The sequence below is a fragment of the Triplophysa rosa genome, linkage group LG18, assembly GCF_024868665.1.
Source record: "Triplophysa rosa linkage group LG18, Trosa_1v2, whole genome shotgun sequence".
NCBI lineage: Eukaryota > Metazoa > Chordata > Actinopteri > Cypriniformes > Nemacheilidae > Triplophysa > Triplophysa rosa.
This window is the reverse complement of record NC_079907.1, coordinates 6,976,607-6,993,196: the sequence shown is the minus strand read 5'-3', so window position 1 is coordinate 6,993,196 and position 16,590 is coordinate 6,976,607. Positions and strand designations below refer to the sequence as shown.

At 36.8% G+C, this 16,590-nt stretch overlaps 1 protein-coding gene across 1 annotated transcript in view; it reads left to right on the top strand.

Moving 5' to 3' along the window:
* Positions 1-15,889, top strand: part of stxbp4 (syntaxin binding protein 4) — a 38,128-nt gene extending 22,239 nt beyond the window's left edge. The window contains exons 15-24 of the mRNA XM_057359220.1: positions 1,084-1,162; positions 3,598-3,695; positions 5,516-5,612; positions 5,726-5,838; positions 5,940-6,029; positions 6,186-6,251; positions 9,947-10,117; positions 12,012-12,128; positions 12,477-12,526; positions 15,473-15,889. Coding sequence (XP_057215203.1) covers positions 1,084-1,162; positions 3,598-3,695; positions 5,516-5,612; positions 5,726-5,838; positions 5,940-6,029; positions 6,186-6,251; positions 9,947-10,117; positions 12,012-12,128; positions 12,477-12,526; positions 15,473-15,623 — 1,032 coding nt within the window. The 3' untranslated portion in view covers positions 15,624-15,889. The remainder of the gene's footprint in view (positions 1-1,083; positions 1,163-3,597; positions 3,696-5,515; positions 5,613-5,725; positions 5,839-5,939; positions 6,030-6,185; positions 6,252-9,946; positions 10,118-12,011; positions 12,129-12,476; positions 12,527-15,472) is intronic.
* The last annotated feature ends 701 nt before the right edge of the window (positions 15,890-16,590 follow it).

Genomic DNA, 16,590 nt, shown 5'->3' with positions numbered 1-16,590 from the left:
ACATGGCCGTTTCGCACGGGATTAAGATCACAGACAATCTCTGCGATTATTACAAATGACCAGAGGTCCCCAGATAATACTAATCCTGTGCGAATAGGACTTTAGTTTGACTTACCGCATGCGGTTCATGTCCGGCATCTTTAACCGCACCTATCAGTTTCAAATGATCTCCAAATCCAGCTTTATATGTTTATATAACATTCATCACCGAAATGCAGTGAGCAAACAAACACAGCTAAACATCCGTCAGCCGAGTGAAGCGACATTGATGTGCGTACTCTTTCTCACGCTGGCTGGTTGACACGTGGGCGTGCTCTTTCTCTTTTCAGGGAGAATTATCCAATAAGGGACTAAGAACCCTTGTTACGAAACCCAAATCCATTTTTGAAAAAAACTTTCCGAAACCTGTACGAACCCTGGCGGAGTGAATCGAGCACAGAAATACTGCGTCATTCGTTCAACTCGTTTTTTGACAAGTTCACCATGTTAAAGGGATACTTCACCCAAAAATGAAAATTCTGTCATCATTTACTCACCTATATTTGGAGGAATGCTTATAACAAGACAGATTTTGCCCCCCATTGACTATCATAGTAGGAAAAAATACAATTGTAGTCAAAAGTGCCACAGAACTGTTTGCTGCCCTACATTCTTCAAAGTGTCTTCTTTTGTGTTCAATAGAACAAAAAAAATGATAAAGTATTTTTTCCTACTATGGGAGTCAATGGGGGGCCTTGGGCCATAGCAGAGCCATGACAATATTCCCTGATATGCTGTACCTAAAAAGTGTTTTGTCCACTTCGTACCATTTTCCTCATATTTTGATGCTTTTGTCTAACCTAAGGGGGCATTGAAAGCAAATATAATTCAAATATGCCATCTGGACATCACTTTTCGCCACTACTGTAAATATCATAATATCATTTGTATATTATACAAATTTTATTATAGGCCGGGCTTTAATAGCTCATTTTCACAGCATACTGTATGTACCAACCACTATTTCGTTCTATCAGTCTCTTTGGCACGGTGAAACAGTGTTGTTGATGCTTTATTAAGGGAATTTCCTACTTTCCTCCTCAGGTACGAACCACAATAGGAAAGCCTGAGCCAACCTCCGTGTCCTCACCCAAGAGTGCCTGTACCACAGTGGCCGACTCTGGTACTGCAATTCATTATTAAACTGACCCTAAATACTCACATTGATTTTTTTTCAGATTAGATCAGTGCATTCTCAAACATGAATGTTTTGTGTTCTCGTATACCTGGCATCAGAATGGCATTTGAACGTCTTTTAAAACAGGAAGATATAAAATGTTTTGGCATAACCTGGATTAGTCTAAATGTTCAGAAGTTTAGAGAGTCATCCGCTGATGAGATACTGGGGTGTCTGTAGGATAATCCAGCTGACATGCTTCTGCTCTCTCTTCGTTCTGAAAATAGATAAAAACATCAACACGACTCTTAACTCCAGGTGAACTCAAGGGTAGTGAACTCTGTTCGGGACAGTGTTTCATTTCATGGACAGGCACCTCTGATAAAGCCTTCTTTAGCACTGATTTGAAACAGATTGAAACGCCAGCTGTGCTGAAAGGCAATCATGAAAATTTGTTTCCAAATGTTTTGAGTTTGTGGTCAGACTAACCTCTGATGTCTTTAACTGCCAGATGGATCTCAGATAGAGTGAGAATAACAAAGGTGAGGTGTTTAATATTGGATCAGGAATATCCTATGAGGAAACCACTGGGGGAACAGCACATTCACACTGTATTTACAGGTGTTGAAGTGGTAACATATTTAATGTGACCCTTACACGAATAGACCCCATTTATTATCTGAATCTGTGTATGAGTCTTGGGTCCAGTTGCATAAACATAGCCGCTAAATTGAGATTGTGTCTTAACAACTATTCTCACAGACTAGCAATTGGTTAGGACTAATCAGTCTTACTTTTCATATTTCTATTAGACCAATCTACCTTTTTATGTAACTGACTTGAAGAAGTTATGACCTATGTCTTGAAGGAAAAAAATTAGATGCTAGGCAACCGGTAAAGTTTCTTTACTATATACCTTAAAGCGGCCCTAACACACACGGTTTCTCATATGAATCTTGAGTACCTATAGAGTAGTATTGCATACTCTGTATTTTCGAAAAAGTATTTAGTTTGATCACATTTACTGTATAAAAGATAGATACAGCTGTACGATTATTTCCGAAAGCATACGGCGCGTGCGGGGGGGAGGGGTAGGCTGAACTAAAGCACGTGTGCACCCATTGCCAACAAAACACAGACATCAGTTTCACTCACCACATGCGGTTCATGTCCGGCATCTTTTAGCGCTGGGACGGTTCCACTTTCACACACAAGTGAAAGTGACTTCTGCGCATGCTCCTTCTCCTGCTCTCCTTGCTGCTGCGTGGGCGTGCCGCGTGCTTTTCCAGGAGAATTGTCTAATAAGGGACTAAAAACAATTGTCACGAAACAGTTTGAAAAAAACTCTCCGAAACCTGTATTGATCACAGAAATACTACGTAATACGCCCAACTCATTTTTTGACAAGTTGACCATGTTAAGCATGAGAAGACAGCACGTTTAACTTTGTAAAGAAGTCAGAATGCATGACACACCGTTGCTCCGCCCCTTTAACATCTTAGGAGGGTTTTCTAGCCACTGTTGTCTTTGACTTTCTTACTGTGGAATCTGTTTTTATTCTTTTTAGACTGTATTATATATTATACTGTATATTATATTATATGTTTTATATGTATTATATGAAAATTATTATAAAATGGCTACACAAATCCATTGAAATTCAAGTGAATTAACATTTTTTAAATTCCTGAATATGTAGAAAATCGTGTATTTATCAAAAGCGATAAAAACAAAAAAGCAACTATCGCTGCTGTCCTTCTGAAGCCTCACACTTTCATTTTTTCTTTTTTTGTAATAAATCATTATTATTAGTCACCCTTTATGTTTGTGACTTGAATTTTGCATATATCTAACCAATATAAAGTATTGCAAAGTGCCTGTCAACTTTCACAGCTCAGTATTTAAAGGGATAAGTTCACCCAAAAATGTCCTGTCATAATTTACTCACCCTCTTGTCATTTCAAACCTGACTGAATGATGACAGAATTTTCAATTTCACAACTATCCCTTTAATCGTTTAAAAAGAAAAGTGTTTTTTCCATTTCCTGAAAAATAGCGAATTTGGATATCTGAGGTTTCAGAAGGACATCGACGATATGCAACTCAGGTCAGAGCACACACTGCAGTCTAAGCTCAGTTACACGCTGCAGTTATTCATCATAAGAGGATTTAACAGTGGGACACTATTTTGAGAAGAGCATTGTGCTTTCTCTCCACTTCACTCACGCAGATCTGAGTTTGGTTTTTGGAGAAAACAGCCTTGTGCAAATGATTTTTACTTGTGTTTAGTTATGTGCAACATCTGTGATGAAATCTGGGGAAATTATGTTTATACAATTATTTATTATTTATACGATTATATAAACATAATTATAGAGTTTTGCAAAAAAAAAACATCTGTTTTGCTGATACTCATTTAGTCTCTCTTTTTCTTTGCCCAGATGTATGTGTAACTGCTGTCTGTAAACCCAGCGATACCTTCAGACCACCAGAACCTCCGTCTTCCGGCATCCAGCTCAAGCCTGAGAAAATAAAGCAGGTGTCCCTGATCGTTCAGTTAGTTTGACATTTGTGATTTTTGTAACTCATTGTAAGTTGCTTTCATCCTGAACTATGCTATTCTCTGGGAATCGAACGAATGACTTTTGCATTAAGCTAAAGAGATCTGTTTTTAAATCTTATGAGAGCAAAACCAAATGAAAGTGATATTACTGCCAACAAGCCCATGGCCCAAAATTCTGATTTATGGAAACATTTTGAATTCACGGCAAGTTTAAATGTTGGTTACCCATCACTGTTTCACTATCAGGAGTTAATCTCATTGTTGTCTGCCATTGGACTGTATGAGCTGTAAGCATGTCATTTGTATCTCCTGTGGATGGGAAAATCAATAGAGACTATACCACATCCACAGTACATTCTGTAGCACTGTGTGTAGAAACACGGTACAGGATGGACACTTTTAACGTTTTTTATATACACAAGGGCGTCCACATAATTAGACAGTAAGGAAAATGAACCTTGAAATGAACAAAAAGTTTCACATTTTGAGGAAAACTTAAGGAAGGAATGATTTTTGTTCTGCGCTGTATCTGGGTCACCAATCAAATAATGAAATTTATAACATTGAAATTAAATCATGTTGCTGTAGGTTAATCATGGATCATCAGGTTTTGTTCAAGCTTGTGGAGTCATTGCCAGCCCGAGAAGAGGGACGTACTTAACACTAACTTGTTAGAGTTATTGCGTTTAGCAGTGGTGTAAAGTATTGGAGTAAATGTTTTTAGTTACTGTACTTAAGTATCTTTTTGGCTACTTTGTAGTTGTACTGAGTATTAAAGATATTAGCAACTTTTACTCTCTACTTGACTACATTTTTGAACAAGTATATGTACTCTTTACTCCACTACATTTGTAATGACTAATGCAATTACACATTACATTTCGCCTAGTACCTATCATTCTTTTGCGGCAGTTTATTTTTGATACAGAAGAATTAATATTGCCATTTACAGGGCATTGAAGGTACTATATCTTGTGGGTTTTGCTCTTACTTACTAAAACTTGTCAACATGGCTTCTTTATGTGAATACAAGTGCATTATCAATTAGTGTTAGGATAGGGTTATCAATGTCATTCGCTGGTGGTTTATATGTGAAATGAGGACATGACAGCAGCTGATGATGAGGCCAAAACCAGCTCCAATTCAAAAAGGCTTTGACTTTTTAATTTGACTTAACATTATTTTATTTATCCGTTAGATTGAAGAAACCTTTTGAAAGAGTTTGGTTTATTATGATTACTTGAGCTTAAATGAGACTTGAGTGTTTGTAACAGACGTAGGTTAGGGTGTCGACCATGATTTGTTGCAATTTTTAGGTGTTCAGTCTTATTTTGATTTAAGAAAATAAATGTGATTGCTCTCCTCATGAATCGACTGTTTCTTGTTTTTCACTGACTTGTCTCTTAAGTGTTGAGGACTAGTGCTGCTTTGAGCCTACATTCAGTACGAGTAAAATACTCAAGTACTGTTAAAATCAGATACTCGAAGACTTTTACTGAAGTCATTTTTGAATTGGTTTGACTTGTAACTTGTAATGGAGTAGTTTTCGCTGCAAGGTATCTGTACTTTTTCTTAAGTATGGTTTTCAGGTACTCTTTACACCACTGGCGTTTAGTGACGCAAAAGTCATGGTTTCAATCCCCAGGCTACACTACTGATAAAAAAGCAGTGATATCTTATTTTTTAGAAATAGAGAAATGTACAGTATAATAAAATACACAAGCATTGCAGCATGTTTGTGTGAGGGAGAGAGTAAAGCCGAAGTCGTGACCACATTATGCACGTTCTGTCCACAGTCACTGGAAACCCTGGGATTGAAATCGACAGCGTGTCAGGTCCAGACTCTAAGAGAAAGACTTTATTTGAGCCCAGAAGGGACAGTGGCCTTTGGAGGTGAGAATAATTTATGTCACAGACGAATATGAGTGTTACATTAGTGTTACACAAGTACAATACATTTTGTATTATTAATTAATTTTAGTTTTAAAAGTATTTTTTTCTGTAAGATTTTGAGAGAGTGGCAAAGGAACTCTTCAAACTACCGCCAAAGTCTAACTCGGAGCAGAAAGTAGCGAGATTGACATCAGACGATCTCATTGATTCTCCATCAAACCCTACGGTAAACTTTTTTTGTGTGCACCCGAAACATGCAAACACAATAAGTGCACTGCCACACAATCAAAATAACAACAAAATGTTTTGATTTATGTCACTTTTTAGCCATCATTATCAGACTCGGATGATCTGGATGAGATGGAGAGATTAAGAAAAGATCACATCGAGGCCTTGACTGAGATCAAGCGACTACAGGTAACCCCTCCGCAACAACTACAACACTGTCACATGCTGGAATGTGTGACTTTCATTCATGTGTCATTGCCTGTGGCTCTCAATAATCCGATTTGCGAGAGTGAGTCAGTGCGCTAACTCCAATGCTGATTCATGTGAAGATATCTGTTCTCACAGGATAAGCTGGTAGAATCCCAGAGCCTTAATCGTAACATGCAGCAGGATCTAACAAAAGTTAAACAGGTGAGCAACTCTTTCTTACATCTGTTTCACATCACATCACATTATTTTGGTCTTTTTCTCTGTTTGTCACTGTGCAGTGTTAGATACGCCACAGGGGGGTGCTCCGGGCACACACTTATGTGCACTTAGGGGAGATTCAGGTGTTTTGTAGAGTTAGTTTGATGCTGAATATGATCTTCTCAACTGCAAAAAAGTCAAAAGACGCCGTACTATGAGCAATATCCCAAATCTATTTTCAGCATCTGCGTGCAATGCGTTCACCTCAGCAAGCTTAAACACCCACGTAAGAGCGTGGTGTAGGAGGTGAAGTATGTAGGATGTTATGGGATGGCAGTCGGTGTTTGGAAATAGTTCCGTTCGATAAGTTATGAAGACATGGGCTCCCACCAGCCCTTTTGGTTCTGTCTCACAGCCTCAGAAGATTTTGTTATATAAACCCAAATCCAAAGAGCTTTAGCATTCTATTCATGATTCTTTGGAGGTTCATGGTTTTATTTGGCTGTTACAAAGGTAGCAGAGCATTACAGTATAAATTTGAGACATCATTCTGCTGTATTGCAAAATTGGTCAGATCGAGTGTACCTATTCTGTGCAATGACAAGCATCATGCCTTGAGCTTAGATATACTTGAAAATATAATATCCCAATATCTTTCTACATGCTGATGGTATATATCATAGATATATCATAGATACATATATACATAGAATATGGAAATAACAGCCTAGCCACAATCACTTCAGATTCACATCACATTTTCCGCTCAGAACACGATTGTTTATGTATATTTGTATCTTGTAAAGTGCTTTTGTCCATACAGTTCATTAAATCAGCGATTGGTGTCACTGGTTGTACTTCTCTCACACAAATATTCATCAGCAATTTCACTTATAGTTGACCTTCTGAGACGATCTAAATAAAGTAGGAAAGTACAGTTCTACCATTTATCAAAGAGACACTCAAAAATGTTTAGTCAGCTGTCTGAACCCCTGTGACGTTTTCAATGGTGACGGGGTCAATGCAACTTCTGTCTCTCCTTCCCAGAATGCTTTGCTCTAGCGTGTGGAGTCGCAGCTGCTCCCTCCTGAAGCACTATAGAGGGCTCCGTTGCTTATCCAGTTCATGACATACAAGCGCTAGTACATGGTCAGCGCTCCCCCTCGTGTGAAGCCCGTACTGTATGTTTCTTTAAAGTTCAGTTGTGAATTGAATTCTTTCTGCTCTCCTCACCCCCACCCACACGCTACCGTCTATAGTTGCCATTAGAGCTACAGGTAGGCTGATGGGCTTTTCAGCATTGAAGCAGTAGGCTTTTAAGCCTCCTCTCCTGTGAGAATTGTGAGGCTATATCACGTCCACGCAGTACATTACAGTACATCCCCGGGTACATTACAGTAAAACGTGTGCGGGGGTAGTCATGACTGTTGTGAGGTGTGACTGTCCATGTGGCTCCTGGGATGAGAGCCTTACGTGTACATAGTGTGCCAGGGTTAACGTGGAGAGTGTCTTATTTTAAATGGATTGAAATATTGTGAATAAATGATTTTGCGCTAATGCATCCCCCGTCTCTTCTGTGAGACTGTGAAGCTCAATACTATACTGCACTAATAAAAAATAGACTCTTAAGTACATTCATACAGAATGCACACAATACATAATACAAATACTGTACATAATAGCACATTTTTTGTGTTATGGAATTTTAACACATTATGTTTTACGCAATAGTTTTTAGAGTGTACTAGTAAATCTTATTGCTTAGATGTTATTCACAGAGCACACAAGATTATGGACGTCTTATGAATATCAAGAATATTTCGTACAATTCTGGAAGATTAATACAAATTAATGGTTGGCAAGTGGAACATCGTTGAGATCTCTTCTAGTCACAGATCTCTAAGGCTACTGTTGTGTTTTTCTCTGGAGAAACACCCCATAGGAAGATTGTTTTTTGCTTAAAGGTTGCTCTTTCATTGCTTGGGAGATTTTTTTGACGTTTTAGTTGTTTCGTTTTAAGTATTAAATAAGTCTCAGATGTCTTGGATGTCTCAGACTATTGTTAAAATACATTAAGAGTACGGAGCTTAGTGTTGTAGTCAAGACCACATAAACCGAGACCAAGACAATACCAAGGTAGGCAGAGACCAAGACCAGCCCTCTTAAAATTCATCTAAAAGATCCACAAAACATTAAAAAGTTATATACAGAATAATGCGTTCTAAGTGTTTTTATCTATTCCATAGCAAAATAGCTGTTTTCTGATTTGTCTAGATTTGTTTGGGACCAGCCAAAATAGAACAAAAACTTGTGTTTGAAATTATGTCTAAAATTTAAGTGTAATTACTGCAGTTGCCGTCTTAACTGGTCTTGAAATAAAATCCCTGAGACCGAGACAAGACCAAGACCATCAAAAGGCCAGTCTCAAGACCAAGACCACGTCTCAAGACCAAGAGTGCTACAACACTAATGAAGCTGTAAAATGAATGTTTATACGTAAAATATCTGGATTTGGGTAAATTTGATGAGAAATATTTGAGTTCATATTCTTCAATATTCTTCATATTCTTCACAGACTTGGCAAATCAGAGTTCAGTTTCTTAAGATCTTGCCTGAAGCTGAAAATGGAGACATTTGCAAGATTTCTAACTATTTGCATATTTCCCATCCTAAATACTATTTGAAATTAAAAGTAATATGTCACAAATTATGGTATGTTGTGGTATTCTTAAAGTACCTGGATGGTCTACTATTTTCATGAAAATTTCCGGTCCATGTTTGGTTACAAAATAACAATTTATTTTAAATTTCATTTCTATTAATATTATTTAATATTATTATTTTATTGTACATTAATTTTATTAAATTAATTTAAACTACTCAACAGTTACATATTCTTTGCGGAGGTCTACCAAATGTTAAGTTTGGGCCACATAACGTTAGTTTATGTTGTTGCCGCTGAAACCGTCTATAGAAAACAGGTGACTTCTGTTTCGTGTTAGTATTTCCCAATGTGCGCATACTGGTTTGCTAGTACACACTAAAAAGTATACACTTTTCCTTAAGTGTTTCCTTTAATCTCATCACGATCATAAAATATTACAGAGATCTCATCTGTATTTTTACTTTCTTATATAATCCAAGTAGTGCAAGGCTGCATCAAGTTTTGATTGCTGTCTAGAAAAAAATAGTCTTTAAATACCAGCTACATTCACATTGTATACCCTGTGACCAATGCAGGATCTTTATAACGAAAGTCACATAGTCTTCATTATGCATAGACGTTAAATTGACATTAGTGCCAAGTTACATCTTTCCTATATAATAGAGTCCATGTGCGATCTATCAATCCTATTAAGTCTTTATTCAGTAGGCAATCATCTGTACTCTTTTCATATGTCATTCCTGGTGTTTTAAAAGAGTGACATCTAATAGGACTCATAATGAAGTGTGTTTTTCAAGCTTTAATAGAACCGTTGTATAAAAGTCAATCCAAGCAGCCAAAAATTAAGACATTTCTGCACTCTTTCTTTCTACAGCATTTACGGTGATGTACCACGCTTTGCATGCATTTGTAAATCCTCACAGCGTGCTTTCCATAAAATTTCTTCAAGTTTGCAGTGTTAGGGGGCGTTGTACCGCTCTACTGTACTCGCATTCTCAGCATCACAGCTCTAAGTGGAACTCCGCTGTTGCAGGATGCAAAATCCGCAGTGGATGAAAGCCGATCACTACGGACCCGGATCCATCTGGCAGAGGCTGCTCAAAAACAGGCCCGGGGTATGGAGGTGGACTATGAAGAGGTTATCCACCTCCTGGAGGCCGAGATTGCAGAATTGAAGTGTCAGATAGCGGGGCAACCTGGACAGGTATGTCACTTTGAGAATTTTACGTTCACATTCCCGATCCATCTGGTTGCATAGATCCAGACCAGATTTTTGCTCTCGCGTGTACTGCAAAAAAGTAGGTCAGTGTTTGCTTTGTATTATTCAGTAACTGGGCTGATGTGCTGTGAAGGCTTTAACATGATCTTGCAGGGTGACGTGGGCTGATGAGGTTATTTTTGAAATCTCTGACTAGCAATCTTGAGTGTCAACACGAAGCAATTGATTTTCACAAAGGTTATTTTACATATATTCATTTGATTACTTTTTTTGTAGGGATTGCTATGGAAAACTGGTTATTGCGCACATGAGTTTCATTTTAGTATAATCACATTTTCATTTTGCTTTAAATCCTGATGTATATAACATTTTTGAATTTTTGTTCTGGTCACTTTTTTCATAGTAAAAGAAGCTAGTACCAAAGTTTCATAAATGTGGTCCATACAACTTGTTTTCTGTGTTCCAAGTCTTATAAAGCCATACAAGTGTGCCATTAAAGAGACAGTTCATCCAAAAATAAACTTTATTTAGTCATTCTTTTTTCATCCTCATGTCGTTCAAAACCTGTACAGTATATGATCCTTTCTTCTGTAGAACACAAAAGAAGATATTTTGAGAAATGTCTCAGTGGTTTTGTGTTTATACAGTGGAAGTCAATGGGGGTCAATGTTCAATTCAATTTTATTTATATAGCGCTTTTCACAATGTGGATTGTTCCAACGCTTTACAGGAGAAAAACAGAAAAACACAGAAAATGTAGAACACAGTGCATGGTGTTTATAGAACAAGCAAGATCATTCTAGTAAATAATATCTAATAAATGCAGTCTCCCGGTGAGCAAGCCAGCCAACAATGCCCTGTGGCGAGCAACCCAAACTCCAATGATAAATAAATGGAGGAAAAAAACCTCGGAGGAAACCAGTCTTAGCGGAGAGGGCCAGATCTCATCTGACGTGTCACAGCTGCACTCAGTTACTTTGATTAAAAGTTAGGTAGAGTTATTAAGAGTTATTAAATTATTAAGAATAGGTAGAGTTTATTAGTTGTGATTTAGGAAGTTTCATTTGTTGAAACAGTTTGGGTCTAATTTGTCTTGTTTTTATATATATTTTTTTTATCGATATCAGGCAACAGAGGAATGTTATAAGCAGGGAAATAATAATGGCATAATGTAACTGAGTGCAGCTATAACTTCAAACTGCTGTCATGTGATGTAAGTTTAGCATTTAAAAGTAGTCCGTCTTTGCTCTTGGTTGGGGATGGAATTGCCTGGGATGGTCAGATGGTCACTTTGCTCAATGTTGTTTGGTTACCAATGTTTTTCAAAATTCTTTTGTGTTTTGCAGAAGAAAGTCATACAGGTTTGGTACATGAGGGTGAATAAACAAAATCATTTTCATTTCTGGGTGAACTATCGCTTCAAGTGTATTTTGGTCACAAAACACATGGGAACCAATGGCTTTTGGGTGCCATCAACATGCTGGTTTAAAAGTTTATATGACCTTGTAGGCCTACATTTCATCAATAAAGACTTTCCTTTAAGGCTGTTCTGTTCAGAGCTGTCATATGTCTTCAGGTTTACAGTCCCATTTACTGCAACTTTACTTTTAAGATTTTAAAATTGTATATTTTATTTTATTAATATATATTTTATGACTGTACATACTGTACGTATGTATAACAACCCACTTGTCCATGCTCAGTGGCACAATGCACACTTTTTAAACAGTAGGGTTTTATTGACAACGTAATTGTGCAGTTCTTACTGAGCATTGTAAATTGGTTGAGATCAGTTTAATGGGAGGAGAAGAATGCATTTTATGACTCTGTTTCTCTGTCTGGAAATCCTGGAGGAACTTAAGATGAACTCTTTATACAGGAGGAGCTACAAGACCTGAAAAAGAGAATCGCCGTTCTTGAATGTCACCTAAGGAAGAGCGAAACTGCAAAGAAGGGTTTTGTGGTCTCTACTGGGAAACTTCTACAGTTTGTGGAGGTGATACATGAATCACTTATAAAGCATAACCAATTATTAAAACATCAACCACTTAAAAAATTTATTATTACATCACATCCAATTGTAATGTTTTATTTAAATGGCCATTTCTTCATATAGTACATTTCTCTCTAAGGGCAAATTAAGCAATGTTTTCAGTCAGTGTTAACACATTTTGAGGATGTTTACCTACTGGATTCCTGTAGTTTTGTGCCTTGCTCACTATGATTGGATAAGTGTTTAAACTTGAAGAATTACACACTTTACAGTTTTTTTGTGCAATATTAAATCTTTAATACTAACTTATTTCAATCTGATTTAAACGTCTACACTTTCAAAACCCCACAGCTTGTCCAAGACGTTCTCTCTGAAAACCAAAGCTGTCCAAAAGGCCTCAGGTAAGAGAATAAATCATGTACGTTCTTCAGTCTTGTCCTAAAGGAGAAGTTCACTCAAAAATGTCAAACTTGTGTGACTTCTCCAGAACTCAAAAGAAGATATTCTGAAGAATGTTAGTAACCAAACATTTTTTTACTTGTATCTATTGTATGGACACAAACCAATGCAAGTCAATGGGGACCAACGGTTTTCACTTACCAACATTCGTCAAAATATCTTCTTTTGTGTTCTGAAGAAGAAAGAAAGTCATACAGATTTGAAATGACAAGAGGGTGAGTAAATTGGCTCTATATCTCGCTCCTCTTCACCTATAGCACCGTTGTACTGTGGCTGCCGTCGCATCATCCAGGTGGATGCTACACACTGGTGGTGGCTGAGGAGAGACCCCCCTCATTTGATTGTAAAGCGCTTTGGGTGTACAGCAATACACAATAAAGCGCTATATAACTGCCTCATTCATAAATGATGACCGGATTTTTGTTTTTGGGTGAACTACTCCTTTAAGGTAAAGCTAATAAATCGACTAAAGCCTCCAGTTTGGTTTGCAATACATTTCTATCAACAGGTGTATAGTAAAGCCTGATTTATGAACAGATACACTTTTCCTTTACAGAATCGTTTAACTTTGTCTTTGATAGGAGGTTGAGTATTCACACTGTGTAAATGGTAACTTGAGTGGAATAAAAGCGCCTTCTATTCTATTAAAAGAGAGCCTCACTTTTGGGTTAGAAGGCAGGAATAGGTAGTGACAGGAAGGTCAGTATAACACCTGTCTGTGGCAGTGATGTTGATTAGGCCCAATCAACATGGACGCCTGCAGATTCGGCTAGCAGAGCACATCTGGAGAGCCTCTTTTTCCCCTAATGATCATCTCCACCAAAAGAAAAAGCCGTTGTGTCTTCATCTATTAGGGCCAGAAAATATTACACATGTCCAGATGAATCAAATTGAAGGCTGTCAGCAATTTGCAACCTGGAGTGTGTATGATTTTTCTTTTTGCAAGAGGGTGGATGGTGTTAAATGACTTCTGGAGCTCTTTAAGCTTTTTCTGAAATACAGCAGACCAAAAGTGGATCATTTATCGAATGCTAAAACATTAGAATTAGAATAGTAAAACATGTTCAGTGTGTTTAAGGATCTACACACATACAGTACTTCGGGTACTTTTTTGTGCTGTGTATAGACTGTTTCAGCAGCAACAACATAAACGTTATGTGGCCCACTTAATTTCCGGCAGACCTCTGCAAAAAATCAATTACTGTTTAGTAGTTTTAATTTATTTGAATACAATTAATATACAATAAAATATGAATATAAGTTAATATAAATATAAATAAAATAAATTGTTATATTATAACCAAATACAGACCGGAAGTTAATTTCGGGCACGTGCATCCGATGAAACCGTCTATATGGTTGGAATATGTTCTGAATTGCATTATGTACAGTAATGAAGGTTGTTTAGGTGATACTATTAAAATAATTGTTTAGTGTCAGAGGTTCTTGCAGTGCATATTTTGTGTCACCCAAAAATGAAAAAAAAAATGTGTGTCCTTACAGTGGAAGTCAATGGGGGTCCATTGTTGTTTTGTTACCAGCGTTCTTAATAAAAATCTTGTTTTGTGTTCTGCAGAGGAAAGAAAGTCATGATGATGCATTTTCAAACATTTTTGCACACTTTAACACCTTTTTTTCTGTGGGTTTTTGCAAATCCATGATTGACAGCAACAAAATAATGTGCAAAAAAACCATCCGTTATTCTTTCATAAATTCAGATTTTTGGGCTGACAGTCATCCTTTCATAACCGGTGATAGACAGATGTGTGATAATGTAAAACGTGTCATAACACCAGCAGATACGTTGGAACACCAGTAAAGGAATATGCCATATTGACATCCTACATTATGTTCTGCTTCTTATAATATGCTTATTCATTCGCTAGTAATTACTAACGTCTTTTCAAACTAGACGGTAGAATAGTTCCAATATGTTTTATGTGCATGTGATAATTCAATCAGTCTGGACCAATTCATACCCTAGCGGTTTCCTTCCAATGACCCAAAAGTGTGGTCATTTTATAACGTGTTTTCGTAACACCTGTCCATCTGTGTCAGTGGGTCTGAAGCCCCTTCCTCAAAAGTCCAGCCTTTATTAGGAGGTCATACTGCGCTCTTCTTTTATTCCAACTTGGCCTGCATGCTTTGTTCATTGTAGGTTGAAGCGAGCACACTTTTCTATGGCACTTTTATTGTACACAAGACTGACACAGTTTTCAATCTAGTTATTTGAAACAAAAAATAAATGTGCATATTTATTAATTATTTTTTTCTCTCTGGAATACTTGAATACCTCCAAGGTCAGCTATTCAGCAATAGTGTCTTGTTCCACATGCTTTCAAAATATGAGTCAAAATACCTGTGCATTACATTACCCCTTAAATATACTGTATTAATATACTAATACCTTTGAAAGAAATAGTTTACCTTTAAAATGAAAATTCTGTCATCATTTACTGTTATCATTTTAAACCTGTGTGTTTGTCTTTCTTCTGCAAAACACAAAAGAAGATATTTTGAAATATGTTGGTAACCAAAAATGGTCGGTCCCCATTGACTTCCATTGAATGGACACATAGCAAATGCAAACCAATGGGTATCAATGGTTTTCTGTTACCAACATTTTTTTAAATATCTCATTTTGTGTTCTGCAGGAAAAAAAGTCATACAGGTTTGAAATGACTAGAGGGCATGTAAATAATGAATAATTTTCATTTTGAAGGTGAACTATCCCATTAAGCAATATCAATAAATATCAATGAGCAAAGCTAAATTTTAAGTGCTGTTAGTTTTGAGAGCTCTTGTACTGAACATCACTCATATTTAATGTATTTAATGTAATCACTTGAAACATTTTAAAGAAAACAATTTGGTCTTTTGTTTTTCAGTTCTGCTAGCGATCCAAAGTCAACAACGCTGCCTCAGACACTGGCTTCTCAAGGAGGGAAGAAACCAGCCTGGACAGCGTCTGCTCTTGCAATGGAAGCTAAAGAATTAAGTCATGCTGTCAGAGCCATTCTAGAGTTGGACTGTAAGTGATGCCCGCAGCCACAATTTCTGCTTCTCCATGAAAATCTTAATTGACATCGTCTCCCTCAAACGGCCATGAATATTCTCACCGTGTGACCCCTGACCCACTGTGAAATAATCTCAGCATCTCAGCTATATGTTGTTGCAAGACGGTCACATTTATCATGTGTATATTATCTCAGAATCAGTTTAAAGGATATGTGTGTCAATTTTGTGTATTATTTACATTGTTTGTTTGTTTTCCAAGCAAAGTGACTTTAATAAAGGGTGAAATACTCTGATCTGCGGCGTGAATTTTAGTTTCAGCATTTCATATGTCACAACGCTAATTTGTATGAGCCAACATTTTAACATAAGCTATATAGTGACATGAAACTGATTAATATGTTTTCATGTAATATAATCTAATGTAAGTGAACTGCTGTGTATTATCAAAAGTTATTATAAATTGTTTTCAAGCTAATTATGGATTTTAAGTTTTAATATATGAAAGTAAACCAAAGCTAACACGAAGTTAGGACACATTTAACATTTTATACCTTAGCATTGCTACATCTTCTCCAAAAATACTTATTTGTTAACAAAAAAACATTAACAATGACCAAAACAGCAGATCATGTCTTTTTTCTGACATGATCTTTTACTTTGGTTTAGACTAATTTAGCAATTGCATGATCTTCTCACCCCATGTAGCTCTGTAGAAAATATGCAGCTGCCTTTAAAGCAATGCATGATCTTACAATAATAATGCATTTTATGACCTACAGAGTTCAAAACATGTCAGTCATTTTGTGATTCCACCTCATTCCTACACTAGATGCTTTTAATTAACATTATAGCACTATTTTGTCAAGAATATTGTAAAAATGTACAGAGCCTATTCGGAAATCATATTTTTATAATAGTAAAACCTTCCTGTACACCCCAATGATACTTTTAAGTTCCATTTAATCATTTGTTTGCTTGCTTGTCCAGG